The 20,364-nt window shown below is 39.5% G+C and overlaps 1 protein-coding gene across 1 annotated transcript in view; it reads right to left on the bottom strand.

Annotated features, from left to right (window-relative positions):
• ECPAS (Ecm29 proteasome adaptor and scaffold) overlaps positions 1-20,364 on the bottom strand; it is a 144,277-nt gene that overhangs the window by 89,801 nt on the left and 34,112 nt on the right. The window contains exons 8-14 of the mRNA XM_073663999.1: positions 20,173-20,254; positions 16,017-16,136; positions 14,865-14,950; positions 13,431-13,509; positions 12,650-12,699; positions 12,492-12,558; positions 735-857 (exon numbers count right to left, since the gene is read on the bottom strand). Coding sequence (XP_073520100.1) covers positions 735-857; positions 12,492-12,558; positions 12,650-12,699; positions 13,431-13,509; positions 14,865-14,950; positions 16,017-16,136; positions 20,173-20,254 — 607 coding nt within the window. The remainder of the gene's footprint in view (positions 1-734; positions 858-12,491; positions 12,559-12,649; positions 12,700-13,430; positions 13,510-14,864; positions 14,951-16,016; positions 16,137-20,172; positions 20,255-20,364) is intronic.

Here is a 20,364-nt window from a genome sequence, read left to right as displayed (position 1 = left end):
GTATACAAGCTTCTTCCTCAGGACAACCACGGTCATGGTTGTCCTGAGGAATAAGTTTGTATACTTCGAAACGCGTTGATTAAATAAACCACTTACACTCGGATTGGCATCCCTCATCCTTTCTACATGGCGGCGCAGAATTAACCCATTTGTTTCTTTATTACCGGCAAAACTGCAGATGTAAGCAGTTTTGTATGGTGTGGGAGCTTGGGCCAGCTACAGCTGCATCTTCGGACACGACATTCAGACTACAGCACCTTATATGAGAAGTTTCATCTTTACAGCAGTGCGCAATCACTGAAAAGGGTTGTCTAGTGAATATTTATTATCACCTATTCACTGGATAGGTCATAACTTATAGATCGGTGGGAGGCTGACCGTTGGGACTGCCAACAATCACCAGAACAGGAAACTTTTATCGCCGTTCTCTCAATTTACAATGGGTCAGCAGTGCACATGCTTGACTGTAGCGGCACTAATTCCCTGCTGGGTACTGCATTTGGCTTTTTACAGTAGCACCATAAAGAATAAGAGCAGGGATCAGCCATGCGCACAGCCGCTCCATTCTATATGGGGGTAACGGAAATAAAAGCGCCCTATTCTGCTGAACGGTGAGGACCCCAGCAGTCGGACCCACAACAATGTGTAAGTTATAACTTATCCTGTACCTAGGTGTTAACTTATCCTCACTGGACAACCCATTAATATGGGTTGTTTAAAATGTATCATTTTACCTTTACTAAGTATGATCCTACAAGAGCTTCCATGAGGGTCAGTTGAGCGCCTTCTAGGTTTGTGTAGGCCCCAACCATCATTGACAAGGCTTCTTGAATTGAGAGCCTGACATCCATATCTTCCTACAGGTGAAAAAGAAACTAGAATATTAACGTTATAATCCGGTCTGTAAAAGTTACATAATAAGCCTCACAAGAGGTAAAATGCTTCAAAGGGTGATTCCAGTTACAGAACAGAATTATTTTTTAATTATAAAAGTTACATAATTTACAAGTATAATTCCTCACGTTTCTGTCTGATTGCAACCTGTCCATAAACAAGATATGGAAACATTATCGCTCCTCTGCTAGCAGAGCCAGGGTGTGCTTCTTTCGGTCATACATATATGGTAGAGTTTCAGAAAATGATTGCACAGCTATAATAGGAGAACAGCGGACAGTCCGTGCATTGCGGTCTGATCTTGGACCGATTTGAATGGACATCTGACTGCGCCCTAATAGTTATATGGCATTGTTTTATTAGATAAGTTTAATATAAATACAAAACACATCAAGCAACTATAGATAATTTGCACTTGTATAAATACTTGATATTGGCCAGGCAGTGCACAAATACTATAAAAATTTGCAAATAACTTCAAAAATAAAATGCATAATCATTTTTACCTGCACTACCAAGTTAGTCCAAGTAGGAAGAGTACTCCATGCTGTTAGAATAGGATATTTACATGCTGACAGATGTAAATGTCACACACAAAAAAAGTAAAGTATTGTCTAGTTCTCAGCCATAAGTAGTTAGGGATTTTTAAAGGGAATCTGTAACCAAGTTTTTGCTACGTAATCTGAAAGCAGCATAATGTAGAGGCAGAGACTCTTTTTCCAGCGATGTGTCACTTACTGGGCTACCCAATGTAGAGGACTAGTAAAATTGCTGCCAGGTAGTTCTACCACTCCCACACCACCAATTGACAGCTTTCTGCATATTCTCAGTGTACACAGAAAGCTGCCAATCAGTGATGTGGGCGGTGTTGTACAGAGTCAGCATTCTGGGAACTGCTAAATCTGCAGCAGATAAAACTGTTTTTAATGAAAACTGCAGCATCCAGTAAAATGAATGACACATCGCTAGAATCGGGGTCTCTGCCCGTACATTATACTGTTCGCAGGTGTGGTAACAAAACCCGGGTGGCAGATGCCCATCAAGGTAGTAATACGTACAGTTATTATATTGGTAATTGAAGAGTTATGCACTTTTCTAATTTTTTAAGTTCCACAATTGGATGTATTAAAAAAATGTTCTTGTGCTAAAATAATCTTATAAATGTGCTATGTACTGTGTAATGGCTGTGTCTGACCGTGCAAAGCTGCTCTAGTTCATGGTCGGCACATACCACAGGTCTGGGCAAGGGTCAGAAGCAAAAGAGTATATAGGCAGGATATGGGATTGCAGCTGCTGCTTTCTGTGAGGTAAAATATAGGGAAATGTTTTACCTCACAGACAGAATCAGCTAAGATCCTTGCTATCCTGTGTGTATACTATTTTGCGTCCTCCCCTGCCCAGGAGCTGTAGTATGATCAGACTATGTCCCTGCACAGTCAGACACAGCCATTACACAGCAGGGGCACAAGTATAAGATTATCTCAGCACAGGAACATTTTTTTTAACACATTCAATTGTGGAACTTCTTTTTATTTCAAGATCTATTGATTAAAATGTACTTTGTGGGAAAACCCCTTTAATTCCTCACCATCTGTACCCACAATCAGCACCAGACAGTCCCAGATGTAAAATGGACTTTTTGTAAAAGTCTACTCACATTGGCATTAGACTTATAAAGGAGCAAGGACAGCAATGCAAAGGGATGTTGTCAAGTCCGGATAGGCTGAATTGACTTATTAAATGGACTGTCATTATGTTTCGTCAATATCTAATTACAGAATAGAGCCGAGCAGACACAACCCACCCACTGACATTACTGAGATATTTACAACTGATCAGTTGCATTCAGTTTTTCAGCTTCTGAAATGGAAGAGAAAAAAGTAATGCAAAAACTAAATATAAAAACGGTGGTGTGAATCAACTTTTACAAGCATTTTTTCAGTCATTGACTGCAAGAAGAGATCTTGAAAACGGCAGCGATTTGAAACACAAAGTAAATTGCATAACTGTTCATTATAAAATGATGAAAGCATTATTAGGCTTACATCACACATGCAGTATTTTATGCAGGGCTGTGGAGTTGGAGTCGTGGAGTCTGAGTCGGTGCTCATTTCGGTGGAGTCGGAGTCGGTATAAAATGGACCGACTCCTAAAATATAGTAAATTGGGTACAGTAGTTCAATGCAGAATGTGCTGAATATTTTTTCATAGGAATTTGGGAAAGTTATGAAATGTCCTATAAATGGCTGTTCTATTCCTGACCTAAGGCTACATTCACACACAGCGTTTTTGCTGCGTTTTTTGAGGATACGTTTTTGAGCTGCAAAAGCAGATCAGCTTTTTAAACAACGCATCACCTGAAAGGTTTTTGAGCTCATAGATAATGTTTTCAATAGCAAAAGCAGATTAGAAAAACGCCGCACAAACTGACATGCTCATTCTTTGTGAGGATCCGTTTTTGAGCCCAAAAACGGATCCTCACAAAACGATGTGTCTGAATGTCATATCTTGAAACCAATTGACTTTGCTGGGATGCCCAGAGTCACTGCATTTTACTGCAAAAAACGGATCCGCAAAAACGCTGTGTGTGACTCATGGCCATAGCCAGCGGGGGGCAGGGGACACCTATCAAAACTCACTTGTATGCTGCAGTGCTCCCGTCCTGCACCGGCTCCAGACTGCAGGGGGCAATCTCCCCTCCTCTGTCCTGTCTTCACCAGAGAGAGGAGGGGGAGGGGTGCCTGCCCTGCACAGGATCCGATTCCTGGGCCCCGAGCTGGAGAAAGTGAGAAAGTGAAAGTACCACTGCTCATCTCTGTCACAGGAAGGAAACTAATGCTAATATTGTAGGTGATTATTATGTGCTCTCTGTACAATATGTGAAGTATATGTGCGATATGTGCAATGTACTATTTGCTGTCTGTAGCTGTCATCTGTCTATCACACTCTATCTATCCCTCCATGTATTCATCTATCTATCCGTTCATCTATCCATTCATTTATCCCTCTATCTATCCATCCATCCTTTCATGTATCCCTCCAGCTATCCCTCCATATGGCTATCTATCATCTATCTATCCCTGTATCTATCTATCTATCTATCCATCCATTTACCTATCCATCCCTCTATTAATCTATCTATTCCTCCATCAATCCCACTATCTATCTATCCATGACTTTATCTATCTTATCTTATCTATCTATCCATCCTTTCATCTATTCCTTCATCTATCCATCATCTATCTATCCATATATTTATCCATCCATCCATCCATCCCTGTATCTATCTAGCTCTCCATCCCTCTATTTACCTATCCATCCCTCTATTAATCTATCTATTCTTCCATCTATCCCACTATCTATCTATCCATCCCTCCATCTATCTATCTATCTATCTATCTATCTATCCCTCTATGACTTTATCTATTTAAATATAAGCAATATATGTGGGAGTCGGCGTCGTGGAGTCGGAGTTGGTGTAAGGGAAATTGAGGAGTCGGAGGTTTGGCTTACATACTCCACAGCCCTGATTTTATGCACTTTTTAGAAAGTCAGAATTGGATCCAAATGGAAGGAAAAGTACAAAGTATGGATTTAATAATTTATACATTGTTTCCTTTCTGTTATATCCACTCTTAGGCTATGTACCCACGATGCTGAATTGATGCGGATTTTTCCTGAGCGTTTCTGCCTCTCCCTGGCAGAAAAAAAAACGCATGCGGATTTTACATGCGTTTTTTCTGCCAAGGAGAAGCATTTTTTCAAGCGCTTTTCCAAGCGATTTTGAGCATCACTTGGAAAAGTGCTTGACAAGTTAGTTACACAATATAAATCCATGCAACTGGCATGGATTTATACTGTGTGACCAACTTATGCTGCTTTAAATGCAGCATCAATAGTAAAAAAAAGAATTAAAAGGTAAAAAATAAAAAAAAGATTATACTTACCTCTCCGGTGGCGTCCTCTGTCCTCGGCGTCCCGCGGTGTGCTGAAAGGACCTGCGTTGACGTCATTTAGTCAGCTGACAGATCACACAACCGCTGACCATCACATGACTAAATAACGTCACTGCAGGTCTTTTCAGCACACCGCGGGATGCCGAGGACGCCACTGGAGAGGCAAGTATAATGGTTTTTTTTTTTATTTTTTACGTTTTAATTCCTTTTTTACCAATGGTTCCCGGGTCTGGAGCAGAGTCTCCTCTTCTCCAGACCCAGGTACCATCCGCGCATTGAACCGAATAACATCCGCATTTATACATGCTGACGTTATGCGGTTCAATGCAAGTCAATGGCAGCGATTTCGGCGCGATTAAGCACAAGAAATAGTTGTGCTGCAGATTTTTCCACAATGATAATCCGCAGCGGAAATTTCCGCAGCATGTGCACAGCACATGTGGATTATCATTGGGAAACATGGCAGACAACTTAACAATAGTTTTTAATGTGTTTTTGCTGTGGAAACGCAGTAAATCCGCATCGTGTGCACACAGCCTTACATTTGGTTCTAAATATGGTTTAAACAGATACACTGAAATGCATGTATAATTCCAGCCTCACTGATATAAATCTAAAGAGCAACAGGAATCCTGAACTGCCACAATTGGAAAATTGGGAAGAACTGATAACAAGAAAACAACTTCATCACTTCTAGGAGTTACTTCACATTTGTACGTAGAAGACTAGATCACAGATACAATTTCTGGATGTACACACGTGGTCAAAATTGTTGGTACCCCTCGTTTAATGAAAGAAAAACCCACAATGGTCACAGAAATAACTTGAATCTGACAAAAGTAATAATAAATTAAAAATCTATGAAAATGAACAAATGAAAGTCAGACATTGCTTTTCTGCTTCCACAGAATTTAAAAAAAAATTAAACTGATGAAATAGGCCTGGACAGAAATGATGGTACCCTTAACTTAATATTTTGTTGAACAACCTTTTGAGGCAATCACTGCGATCAAACGATTCCTGTAACTGTCAATGAGACTTCTGCACCTCTCGACAGGTATTTTGGCCCACTCCTCATGAGCAAACTGCTCCAGTTGTCTCGTGTTTGAAGGTTGCCTTTTCCAGATGGCATGTTTCAGCTCTTTCCAAAGATGCTCAATAGGATTTTGGTCAGGGCTCATAGAAGGCCACTTCAGAATAGTCCAATGTGTTCCTCTCAGCCATTATTGGGTGTTTTTAGCTGTGTGTTCTGGGTCATTATCCTGTTGCAAGACTCATGACCTGCGACTGAGACCAAGCTTTCTGACACTGGGCAGCACATTTCTCTCTAGAATCCCTTGATAGTCTTGAGATTTCATTGTACCCTGCACAGATTCAAGACACCCTGTGTCAGATGCAGCGAAGAAGCAGCCCCAGGACATAACAGAGCCTCCTCCATGTTTCACAGTAGGGATAGTGTTCTTTTCTTGATAAGCTTCATTTTTCCATCTGTGAACATAGAGCTCATGTGCCTTGCCAAAAACTTCCATTTTTGTCTCATCTGTCCATAGGACATTCTCCCAGAAGCTTTGTGGCTTGTCAACATGTAGTTTGGCAAATTCCAGTCTGGCTTTTTTATGATTTTTTTTCAACAATGGTGTTCTCCTTGGTTGTCTCCCAAGAAGTCCACTTTGGATCAAACAACGATGGATGGTGCGATCTGACACTGATGTTCCTTGAGCTTGAAGTTCACCTTTAATCTCTTTAGAAGTTTTCCTGGGCTCTTTTGTTACCATTCGTATTATCCGCCTCTTTATTTGTCATCAATTTTTCTCCTGCGGCCACGTACAGGGAGGTTGGCTACAGTCCCATGGATCTTAAATTTCTGAATAATATGTGCAACTGTATCACAGGAACATCAAGCTGCTTGGAGATGGTCTTATAACCTTTACCTTTAACACGCTTGTCTATAATTTTCTTTCTAATCTCCTGAGACAACTCTTTGCTTTGCTTCCTCTGGTCCATGTTGAGTGTGGTACACACCATGTCACCAAACAGCACAGTGAGTATCTGTAGCCCTATATACAGGCCCACTGACTGATTACAAGATTGTAGACACCTGTGATGCTAATTAGTGGACATAACTTGATTAAAGAACATCCCTTTTGTCACATTATTTTTCAGGGGTACCATCATTTCTGTCTAGGCCTATTTCATGAGTTTATTTATGTTTTAAATTCTGTGGAAGCAGGGTTGAAAAGCAATGTCTGACTTTCATTTGTTCATTTTCCTAGATTTTTAATTTATTACTTTTGTCAGATTCAAGTTATTTCTGTGACCATTGTGGGTTTTTCTTTCATTAAACGAGGGGTACCAACTATTTTCACCACGTGTATAGGTTTTACATAATAAGTGTAGAATGAAATCCACTTTCAATCCAGTGTTTCTGTGTGGTGGATTGCCCTATACTTTTGATGTCCTCACAGCCTGCAGGTCAGGTGCCTTGTGGTTTATTGAATAATGATGATCAGCTGAACATTGAATTGTGTTGTTGGGTTAGCACCTAAAATCTCACATTTTGTCATATATATTCATGCACTACCTGTACATGATCTAAATCACTCTGTGTCCGCAAGCTACTAAAAGTGTTTCCCAGCACTTTAAAATTGCTAGCTTATCCTTAGCATCATTATTAGAATGGTAGGAGTCAGTCTTTCAGTACAACTGCTGAGCAGCCTACTGAAAAGGCCAAGGCGCTCCAGCAAGCACAGCCTTCCATATACAAGTGCTTCTCACTAAATTAGAATATGATCAAAAAGTTAATTTAGCTCAGTTCTTCAATCAAAAAAGTGAAACTCATATATTATATAGAGTCATTACAAACAGAGTGATCTATTTGTAATGACTCTATATAATCTAAGTAGATCTAATTGATCTAAGTGTTTATTTCTGTTAATGTTGATGATTATCGCTTACAACCAATGAAAACACAAAAGTCATTATCTCAGTAAATTAGAATAATTAACAAAAAATACCTGCAAAGGCTTCCTAAGCGTGTAAAAAGGTCCCTTAATCTGTTTCAGTAGGCTACACAATCATGGAGAAGACTGCTGACTTGACAGATGTCCAGAAGGCAGTCATTGACACACTCCACAAGGAGGGTAAGCCACAAAAGGTCATTGCTAAAGAAGCTGGCTGTTCACAGAGTGCTGTATCCAAGCATATTAATGGAAAGTTGAGTGGAAGGAAAAAGTGTGGTAGAAAAGGTGCACAAGCAACCGGGATAACCACAGCCTTGAACGGATTGTTAAGAAAAGACCATTCAAAAATTTGGGGGAGATTCACAAGGAGTGGACTGCTGCTGGAGTCATTGCTTCAAGAGCCACCACACACAGATGTATCCAGGACATGGTCTACAAGTGTCGCATTCCTTGTGTCAAGCCACTCATGACCAATAGACAACACCAGAAGCGTCTTACCTGGGCCAAGGAGAAAAAGACCTGGACTGTTGCTCAGTGGTCCAAGGTGTAGTTTTCAGATGAAAGTAAATTTTGCATTTCATTTGGAAATCAAGGTCCCAGAGACTGGAGGTAGAGAGTGGAGAGGCACACAATCCAAGCTGCTTGAGGTCTAGTGTGAAGTTTCCACAATCAGTGATGGTTTGGGGAGCCATGTCATCTGCTGGTGTAGGTCCACTGTGTTTTATCAAGACCAAAGTCAGCACTGCCGTCTACCAGGAAATTTTAGAGCACTTCATGCTTCCCTCTGCCGACAAGCTTTTTGGAGATGGAAATTTCATTCTCCAGGAGGACTTGGCACCTGTTCACACTGCCAAAAGTACCAATACCTGGTTTACAAACAACAGTATTACTGTGCTTGATTGGCCAGAAAACTCGCCTGACCTTAACCCCATAGAGAATCTATGGGGTATTGTCAAGAGGAAGATGAGAGACACCAGACCCAACAATGAAGACGAGCTGAAGGCTGCTATCAAAGCAACCTGGGCTTCCATAACACCTCAGCAGTGCCACAGGCTGATCGCCTCCATGCCACGCCGCATTGATGCAGTAATTGATGCAAAAGGAGCCCCGACCAAGTATTGAGGGCATTTAACTGAACATACATTTCAGTAGGCCAACATTTTGGATTTTAAAATCATTCTCCAAGCTGGTGTTATAAAGTATTCTAATTTACTGAGATAATGACTGTTGTGTTTTCATTGCCTGTAAGCCATAATCATCAAAATTAATAGAAATAATTTAAATAAATCACCGTTTGTAATGTTTCTAATGACTCTATATAATATATGAGTTTCAATTTTTGCATTGAAGAACTGAAATAGAATATCATCAAAAAGTTAATTTAATTTAGTGAGAAGCACTTGTATCTTTACCAGATATGGCTCAAGACATGTGGTAGTGACTATTCCTGGCTGAATAATCTCTATCAACTGAATGATACTAAGAAAAGGAGGTGGCACTTGCAGCCTCCTCAATAGGCTGATTAGCATGGGTGCCAACAATTGGATCTCCAATTATAGGACACCAATGGTCTTATCCTAAGAACAGACCATCAATTTTATAGAGCTGGATAAACTTTTTATGACATTCATGGTCATGCATACTGATGATCTAAAACAGTCAGTCAACCAACCATCCACCCAATCTCCCTTCCACGTAAATTCAACCCATGCACATAGCTACCATGGTTGTAGAATAGTGAACGCTACCATCCAGAATCTAAAGAACAAATATTATTTGAAAAAAAAAAAGTTATTTTAGAAATAATAAAAATAAAATTAATTTGCAAAAAATGTACCTTAAAATGAAAAAAAATGGTTATTGGCTTATTTTATTGTCCATGCTTTTAAAGTAAAGAGGATATCCAGGCCATTCTGATTGATAGCTGGATCCCCGATGCCCAACTGGGGGAGCCAGCTGTCAATCAGAATGACGGCAGAAGTCCTGCCCTGTCGCGTCAACAGAATCCCCGGCAGGAGCAGTCTGTGACCACTCCGTGTCGGGGGAAGAACGGCGCCAGGCACAACAGGCAGTAAGTTGCAATTACCTGTGCTCAGGTACATTATTTTGTGTTTACATAAAGTCCTGGATATACCCGGTAATGTTTTCTGAAATTATTGAAATCCATTGTCAAGTCACTTATATAATAATAAGGGTTTTAACTGAAACTTGGCGAAACAGCTAAAAAACCTGCTATGATTACTTTTGTGGCGATTCTTTTAGGGAATCTGTTACCTTTAAAATGCAGCCCAATCAGCGGGCATCACATTATAGAGCAGGGGGAGCCGAGTAGATTGATACTTAGTTTTGTGAGAGTATAAGACCGGGGTCACACGACTGTCAATTCTCTCATGTGAAAGAATTGGTCTGATTATGCAAATACTCTCAAATCAAACTCTGTCAGAGATTGATCCGAGTGTCCGTGCTCTGTGCTCCGATTCTCTAGCATGAGAGTCACAGCACAGGTGTGAAGTAGGGTTGAGCGAGTATGTTCTGTCCGAGTATGCTCGGGCCGAGCTCCGAGTATTTATAGCTGCTCGGTGATATGGTTGAATCGCTCCGTGTGCATGATTTGCAACTGTTTGACAGTTTTATTACATGTGAGGAATGTGTAAGAAATAGACATTCCTCACATGTAATAAAGCTGTCAAACAGTTGCAAATCATGCACACGGAGCGATTCAACCATATCACCGAGCAGCTGTAAATACTCGGAGCTCGGCCCGAGCATACTCGGCGAAAGGGTTAATAGAACATACTCGCTCAACACTAGTGTGGAGCAGACGGAGAAAGTAATTTCTTAATCTCCTCCATTGTCTGTGTAAGGTAATCGCACTGCACTCAGGTGACATCTGAGTGCAGTCCGATGTTTCACACGCACCCATAGACTTGTATGTGAGCGTGTGAGCAGAGTCTTGCAGCATGCTGCAATTGTTTTCTAATGCTGAATCAGTGTGAGAAAAAATGAGCAGATCTGCACTGCCCCATAGAATAACACTGGGCTGAGTGCTATGCGATAAAACATAGGAAATACTCCACTGTGTTATACGCTCGTGTGAGCGCGGCGGGTAAATCAGCCATCATGTTCGGGGAAAGATGTGAGCTCAGCGTGCAAGCCTGCATGAAAGTCAGGGACACGACATACGACGTAAGTTTACGTCATATGTCGTGAAGGGGTTACACCTCTGTTCTTTATGCCATTTTTGTCCAATGGGCAGTCCTATTAGTGATTGACAGCTATTTCTGTATGCACACTAATACAAAGAAAGCTGTCAGTTACAGGTAAAACCACCCACTAGACTGAAAAGCCCAGAGAAAGCAGAGGTTTAAATGATTAATACATAGGTTATACTGAATCTTCTCAAAAACTATACATCAGTCTACTCAGCTCCCCCTAATATACAACATGCGGCCTGCAGATTGGACTGCATTTTCATGGTGACAGGTTCCCTCCAAGAAAAACGAATAAATAACTAAAGGAAATTACAAACAAATAAATGAGTTTCAAAATACTTTTAATTAACAGATCACAATGTTTTTGTTTAGAGAGGTAATCATTAGAGTTAAAATGGCTGCTGCCGGGTTACACTGACAAAAACCTGTCCTAGAATGTTAGAGGACGGATGCCTGTGATCATGTGCGATAGGAAATTACCAATACCATGCACTGTCACTCAGACATGGTGGACAGCAGTGTGAGAATCCTATTCTTATTTCAGCACCCTTGGTATCCCCAGCATCAAATTAGAAAAACCAGGTGGGCAGCAGGTGAGTAGCCTCTTACTGCAGCACTCCTGGTATCTCCACTATTAGATCATATAGACAGGGTAGACAGCAGTGTGAGCAACCTGTTCTTAACTCCGCACTCACGGTATCTCCAGTACTGGATCAAATAGATAGGGTGGACAGCAGTGTCAGCAGCCTCATCTTACCTCACCACTCTTGGTATCTTCAGTATTAGATCATATAGACAAGGTGGACTACAGTATGAGTAGCCTCTTCTTACCTCAGCACTCTTGGTGTATCCAATATTAATTCATATATACAAGGAAGACAGCAGTGTTAGCAGCCTCTTCTTACCTCACACCACTGGTATCTCCAGTATTAGATCAGAAAAACAGGGTGTGGATAGCAGTGTGAGTGGCCTCTTCTTACCTCATCACCCCTGGTGTCTCCAGGATTAGATCATATAGACAGGGTGTGGTCAGCAGTGTGAGCAGCCTCTCCTTACTTCAGCACTCCTGGTATTTCCAGTATTAGATCACAATATACACTGAGAGTATGTCCTTCTACACATGAAGGGAGGGGTCGGAGCTTCTACTGCCCAATGTTCACAGGCACCTGTTCTAACATTCTACGACAGGTTTCTGTCATGTAACAAGACAGCAGACAATTTAATTCTAAAGTGATTATCTTCCTAGACAAAACAATTGTGATCTGCTAATTAAAAGTATTAAGGAATTTATTTATAATGACATTTCCTTTAGCTATTTTTTTTCTTTATTCCCAGCGGACTTCTTTAAAATATAGCACTCGCTCTGTTTACGTGTCCGGCTATGTTTCCACCAACTTTCTACTGTATGGTCATCACACACACACACACACAAAAATCTGCTATTATGGGGCACACTAGAATCTTCTCACCTTCCTCATGGCTTCAAAAAACTGCTGGACTAAGGCAAGATCCTTTGTGAAAAGCTGAGGCATCCGGCTAGATAGAAATAAAGTAGAGCAAAAATTCAATAGAATGAAAGTACAGAACCTGGGAAATTTATCAGACAGGATTGTCGTAGTAAACATACCCTGAAAGTTTGCCAACAGCTGAATAAGCCATGGAAAGCAACTTCGGATCCTTGACAGAATTAGGAAACAAAAACTGTAAAAACATATATTTCCACCCCAAAAGGGCCTTTTACATTTTATCCAGACATTCAACATGAGAAGCAAATCAAAGCATGAATAAAGAAATATCAGACACAGTAACACCATAGATCAATGTGCTAGGATAACAAAAATCCAATAATGCTATTGTTCAGTATTTTAATGAAAATAAATGATCTTCCATTAATAATTTCAGTCTTTAAAATGATCAGAAAAATCAGGGCTCTTTTGTTCATTTCTTTGGCATGTACCTTTACTCTACACGACTCAACAAAAACTATATATGGTATAGCATGAAAAGTACTTGATATGTGCAAATTCTCTAAAAAAAAATCTCTGAAACTAAGCCCAAGAATAGTGAGTAAAGTATAAGACCAGAAGATTAAAATGAAAAAATATGGTCAAATTAAAATAGCATAATCATGGATGTCCTTCCCTCATAGTCAAAATGTTTCCATTTGTCCTTGTGAACCAGCATCCCTTTATCAACATCCATTTGGCTGACGTGATCCAATAATGCACTGTTTTTTGGTAACAGTAAATGAACAGAATTCTGAATTTGCTTTCCGGTAGGCAAACACATTAGATTATCGTTAGCCAAAGACACAGATTTCCGCTGAGGTTCAAAAGTAGTGTCTAAGCTAATATTTTACTCACAATATTGGATTGGATCCGAGATTTAAAGAAATATAGAATCCTTACCTCTTTGTATTCATTAATCAGCTTTGTAAGCCCATTCAACAGCATTGGACCTAAAGGCTTCATTTTAGCATCCGGGCAACTGTTAGAAAGCAAAATAAATGACAATTACTTCAGATACTAATGCATTTGATAATTAACCTCATTAAGTATCCAATTAATATTCAGGGAGCCTTTAATAATGACTATACAATTCTATAATGTTTTACATTCAGACCAAAAAGGATGCTTTTTAAAGTGAATCTGTCAGTAGTATCAATCCTTCTAAGCCATTTATATGGGTACAGAAACTTGAGTAAAATGATACCTTGATATCTGAGATCCAATGTCTTATTCAAGAGAGATACACATTTTTTCTTCATATGTAAAAGAGCTGTTAAGATCTATGGGCCAGACATAGATCTTCCTGAAAATAAGCATACAAAGCTTATTTTAAATAAAATGAGGCATTACCAGTGTGAGCCATGTAACAACTGACAGTCTGCTCTCCTGATCTGCATGTCTCACACTGGTAACGACCCCATCATTCAAAATCAGCTCTGGAGGCACACTCTCAAGGAGATCTATGTACGGCCCATAGACCTGAACAGCTCCATTACATATGAAGAAAAACATGGATTTCTCTGGAATAAGACATCGGATCACAAATATCAAGGAATCATTTGCCTAGTGTGCATGTCATTGTCAGTTTCTACATAATGATTTGAACTGGATTTTATCTTGCCTTACAGTATTAATGGGGAGTGCTGCAGTAAAAAGAAGCACACCTCTGGCCTTGCCACCTTCCCGTTTTCAATAGACACAGGCAATTATATATGAAAATGACAGGAGATTTTGGGTGACTGTTGGTTTAAGGCGCCTATACAAACTAGATAAAAGATTACTAAACCTGACCATTTTGGTGGCCTCACAACTTCCGCCAACAAATGAAGCTTGTGGAAAGAAGGATCCAGCCAGTTGAATTTCAGTGGCTGACCCTTTTGTACTGCATAGAGATAAGCCGCTGCCAGAAGCCTGGCAGCGGCTCTCTCATAGAGAACACTGGATCTGGACTAGAGAATGATTGTTTGGCTGACAGCTATCTAATGTGTATTGGGTCTTCAAATAGAGCAAGACAAACCAAAGACTAATGATAACATGCCCAGGGTGTGGCTGATGATATGCTGCGGAAGTCACCTGACCGCTGCAGCCAAACACAGGTCCCGGCTGCCGTTTTGAATGCAGATTACTTCCTGCCAGTGTAAATTAAGACCACGCAGCGACATGTGCTGGATCCCGATAAGTGCAGGTAGGCGTGTGTAGATTCATTCATTCTTTTTTTTTTTTTTTAACATACCAAGCCAAAGGTAAAATTTTAACTTTGCCCAGACAAACTCTAAGCAATTTGTCACTCATTCTTCAGAAAAATAAAAGTATTCAGTCATTCCTGATACTTACACTCCACAGATATGGTGCACAAATTGCAGTGACAGCAATCTTAATTTTGCATTTGTGTTTCCACCAAAAAGCCCATCATAGACAACCTGCAATAATGTAGCACAAATAAGACAAGGCATTGACATCTCAGGAATGCAATATACATTTATATATCATTAAATTCTGTAGGCCAGTTAAAAATATGGACACCAACAAATAATTAACTAAATGCCCAAAAGTTAAAATTGCAAATACTTTATTAAATACATGAAACAAAAAATAAAAACAAGTTAAGAAAGGGGCGGGGGGACCACCACACATGACAAAAAAATTTGGGTGGATGAACCTGGACATAAGAATATGCATAAAGGCAATGACTACATATTTTTTTCATAACACAACAAGTAGACATATCACAGTAAAAATCAATGGTATTTAAAGAAAGTGATTGAGCATACTGATAGAAAGCAATGAATTAATAAATTAATTAATATATAGTGTGCAATTTAAGTAGATAATAAATGCTAGTCAATCCTATGGTCAGAAGTGTATTAATTAATCACTTCATATAGCCACACTCAAGATAAGCACACCATAAATGTTAGTCAATATATAATAGTCACTAAAACACCATTTCAAACATCACCTGTAAGATATGTATACAACATAATAGCAAAGCAACAAGTGTTAGAGTATTACCTTATGGGATGTAGAGTCCAGGCACCCACCTCACCCGATGCGCGTTTCGCACCAGAGTGCTTCGTCCAGGGTGACAAAGTCCAGGGTTAATTCATTGCTTTCTATCAGTATGCACAAGCACTTTCTTTAAATACCACTGATTTTTACTTTGATATCTCTACTTGTTGTGTTATATGCAAAAATATGTAGTCACTGCCTTTATGCATATTCTTATGTCCAAATTCATCCACCCAATTTTTTTTCCATCTGTGACCCCTCCCCCCCATTTTCTTAACATGTTTTATATATTTATTGTTTCATGTATTTAATAAAGTATTTGCAATTTTAACTTTTGGCCATTTAGTTAATTATTTGCTTCATATTTTGGTGTACATATCAGGAATGCAGCAAGATTAGACTACAGAACAGAGCACACTAATCTATACAAAAGGAATATACATCATTTGTGCAGATAGTGTGAAATAAACAAAATACCTGTATATTAGCAGGAAATAATTCCGCTGCCAATCTTGATCTCAGGAGATGGGGGACAATTTTTAGTTTAACACGAGTACTGACAGGATCTCTTTTTAGTTCTGGCTTTAATAGATTTCCCTTTAAATAATAATATTAACAATAATAATTAATAACAACAACAACAAAAACAACAACAGTGTTATTTTAATTACCTTGAGAATAACTACTTCCCGACATGAGACGAACTGTTACATCATATTTTGGGGGCCTGTCTTTGATGCAGACTCAAGAACTGAGCATGCATTATTGCTAGCAAATGATGAGTGTGTTACACAGCAATCAACTGCCCACTCCAGCTAAGTCCTCAAATGCCACTGTCACTCCCTAACAGCAGTATTTAACCCCTTCTAACACCTTCATGACATTTAATGTACCAATACGTTATGGTTGAGTAAGGGTTTTTGACCAATGACATATAGGCACATCATGGAAATCATGCCTGGCACAGGAGCTGTGCCAACACCATCGCCACCAGGAGCTCAGCTTATGCAATAGCTGAGCCCTGGCTGTCACAGCCAGTAGCAGTGCCCGAACTGCCTCAGGCTGTTTAACCCCCTAAATGCCGCAATCGATATATAATGAAACATTCAGGCGGCTAGGAGAGGGAGGGGGCTCCATCACCCATCTGATCAGCAACCCAGCTGCATCATCGCGAGGGCCTGATAGTCATCATGGCAACCCGACCCCCGGGTCTGCCAGCTATGGTGGCCTGTTTAGACCATGCCAGGAGCATGGCCTAAGAGGCTTCTGTCAGTGTAATACTGACAGGCATAATGCATTGCAGTGCTAGTGCACAGTATATATATAAAATATATTTATATATGTATAATGTATACATAATAATGCAATGTAGTAGATCTAGTTATTAAATCATAGTATACTGATAGCCATTATTTTATCCTGGTTTGGTTCTGTGTGTTCTCCAGGATCAAGTGTTAAGAAATATAGATCAGGCTATCACTACATAAATACTTGTGGAGATGGTAGGTGTATTGTCACCCAAATAGGAACCCTTTTTCTTACAAAATGTGATATGTATTGTCTATATTAATTATCTGTACTTTTGTATTTAATAAAGAATTATATTTTTATTATTTATTTACGCGTTCTCCATCTTTCTTTTATAGGTTTAGTATAATAAAAGTTAAAGTCCCATAGAGGGACTAATTAAAAAATTATTTTTTGAAAATATATATATATATATATATATATATATATATATAATATAATATATATATATAAAAAAAACACAAAAATCGGTCATCCCATGTCATTGGTAGGCTGCAGACGCTCTATCCTTAGAAGAATGGTTTACAGAAATTACATTTAAAACCAATAAAACTTTGAATTTAAAATAAAAATAAAATCACAAAATAAAAAAATAAAAAATAAACTCATAAAATATGTAAATATGTATCTTTATGTAAAATAAAAAATAAACAGGTCCAGAAGGACTTGATCTATAAATCTGCAACACTAGCTAACCCCTTCAGTGAACACCACAAAAAAAAAACTTTGCTTTTTCATCATACTAAAAAAAGTGGAATAAAACACGATCAAAAAGTCGAATGTAAATATAAATGGTATCTCTGAAAACGCCATCTTAACCTGCAAAAAAAAACCTGCAATACAAGCTCCGTCAGCAGAGAAATAAAAAAGCTATAACTCTCAGAATATAGCGATGCAATAACAATTATTTTTTCTATAAAATAGTTTTTATTGTGTAAAAGCCTCCCAAACATCAGAATAGAAAGCGATAAAAATATGTTAGTAAAAAGATCAACTCGTCCTGCAAAAAAACAAGCCCTCACATGACTCTGTAGGCAGAAATATCAAAAAATTATAGCTATGGTAAAAAAATATGGTGACGCAAAAACTTGCTTTTGCAAAAAAAAAAAAAAAGTGTCTTTTAGGTTAAGTGCACACTTTTTTCCGAGCAGAAATGCATCAAAAACACTATGTAATGCATCTGCCAGCTATTGCAATGACAATCCTGATGTGCTGCACATGATGCAGAATTTTCCGCTCCGGATTGTTATTGCGTTTAAATATGCAGCATGTCCATTCTATGTAGAGTTTCTGCAGTGTTTGCTGCCCATTGACTTTAATTGAACCGCAGCAAACCCGCAGGTATAAATATATTTGCGGATTTGCTGCGGTTGTTAGCTGCGTATTTGACTAGTCAATGGGTCAAATATGCTGCAAAAACGCACATAGAGTGGTAACCGGGTCGGCTGGGGAAGACTTCTTCTCCCATCATCCGACCGCCGCTCTCACTGATAACAGTGAGAGCGGCACGGCTGAGGGGAGCAGTAGTCTCCTCACCCGAGGCTGTGCACGCTGTGTAAAAAAAAAAAGTAAAAAAACACCTATGCTCACCTGTCCGGCGTCCCCGCGATGTCCCCCGGCATCCTGCTCACCCGGCGGTACACTGACGGGAGAGCGCTCACTTCCGACAGTGTATATCGCTGCTGCCGGGACTGAGGTCACGCGAGTTCACAGCTGGAGATCAGCTGAGAGCTCCGGGACCTCACTTTACGGCACCGATGCTGCGTGGGAACATTCGTGAGAATGTTCCCACGTATCACTGATGCTGAGGTCACCGGGGATGATCAGCTACACTCCTGTCAGTGTACAGTGCTGTCTTCTACAGCAGACAAATCAGTGATTGATGTGGCTGCTGTAGAAGTGACCCGGATCGCCGTGGGACAATCTGGATTACGTCGTGACGGCAGACAGGTGAGGGATATGGTTGTTGAAGATCGAGGGCTTCGGGGATTGGCAGTATAATAAAAAATTATTAAAACCGGGTGTCATTTTATTTCAATAAAATGCTTTTTCAATAAAAGACATGGCCAGAATAAAGTATCGTAAACCTTACTACAGGGTTAGTAATTTGACATGCTGCGGTCCTGAAAGACGCGCTTCATGTCAGTGTCTGCAGGTGATCCACAGCCTCAGATGCATGCATAGTGGGATGGGATTTCTAGAGATCCCATCCACTATGCTGTAACATCTGGACGCTGCGGGTTTGACGCTGCATAAACACGCAGCTTCAAACCTGCAGCAGCTCCTGATTGTGGCCACGTACCCAAACTCACCCGCAGCATGTCAATTTCTGTAGCGGACACACTAGTCTCCGCTGCAGATTTTGACAGACTGAACTGTCATATGCGGTGGATTCACATATACAGAAAACAAAAGTGCGGCATTTAGAACACAGTGTTTTGGAAGAGCAGAAATACGCTGCGTCCAAAATGCTGCTTGTTGCTGATCGGACATAGTGGTTAATGAAACAGCTGTGAGATGTTATTATTAGCCAGGGAACATGTTTGCCGAATGGCACCTTCCTAGGCTAAAAATAGCAGCTCTCAGCTGCCTCAGAAATTACATGAATGGAAATGCTAATGAGATTGGGTGTATGGGAATAGCTGACACCTAGCTCCTTTGTTTGGTGATGACAAGGTGTCAATCAGACCCTTTCATTACCAAACCTAATTAAAGTAAAGTAAAAGGAGTTAAATAAACACAGACAAAAACCTTTATTTGAAATACAACAGACACATTATTTAATCATTTAAATTAACCAATATACTCACCCCAGGTCTGATGGTAATCCAAGGGTTAAAGCAATGTCCCACATTTCTTTTTTCAAATCACTTTATTTAGCTCCAAAAAGTATTTATTGAAACCATTGTCTTTGGTTTCATGTACAATAAACATTCATTATTTTAGATGATTCCTTTTTGCATACTACTTCTCTTTATTTTCATGTAGTTGGTCTGGTATGGTGCAGGATGATCCCTTTGTATAGGATGGTGCCCCCTATTATCCAGTTGTATGGTAAGATGAATAGTGTTTTTCAAAATTACAACTTCTCACACAAAAACAAGCCCTCATGGCTATGTGGAAGGAAAAATATAAGTACTGGCTTTCAAAAGGACACAAGGGAAAAAAAAGGTGCAAAAAAGTAAAAAACTAAAGTGCAAATAAAAAAAAAGGTAAATGGGCTGGGGTGAAACAAGGGCACTTCAAATACCATGTAGTAAAATAGTGTGATTGAGAAGAAACTACTTTCAGTGCTTAATGTGTTATACTATAAATGATTACTTACCTCCTTTGTTTTAAGAGGTATGTCTCCCAGATAAACTTTGTACATTTTGCTGATAATGGCTGGATCGTTCCAATCAATTAAGCTTCAAAATAAAGAAGATTAAATTAACTAACACAAAAAAATGTTAATATATATACAAAAGGTTCACCTTTGGTTAACAAGCATTCAGAATATAAGGGAAGTGCATAACAA

Source organism: Phyllobates terribilis, unplaced genomic scaffold, assembly GCF_046119375.1.
Source record: "Phyllobates terribilis strain yellow unplaced genomic scaffold, ASM4611937v1 Scaffold_1__5_contigs__length_1240528914, whole genome shotgun sequence".
Classification (NCBI taxonomy): domain Eukaryota; kingdom Metazoa; phylum Chordata; class Amphibia; order Anura; family Dendrobatidae; genus Phyllobates; species Phyllobates terribilis.
The sequence above is the reverse complement of the archived record's forward strand: the minus strand, read 5'-3'. Positions and strand labels throughout refer to the sequence as shown.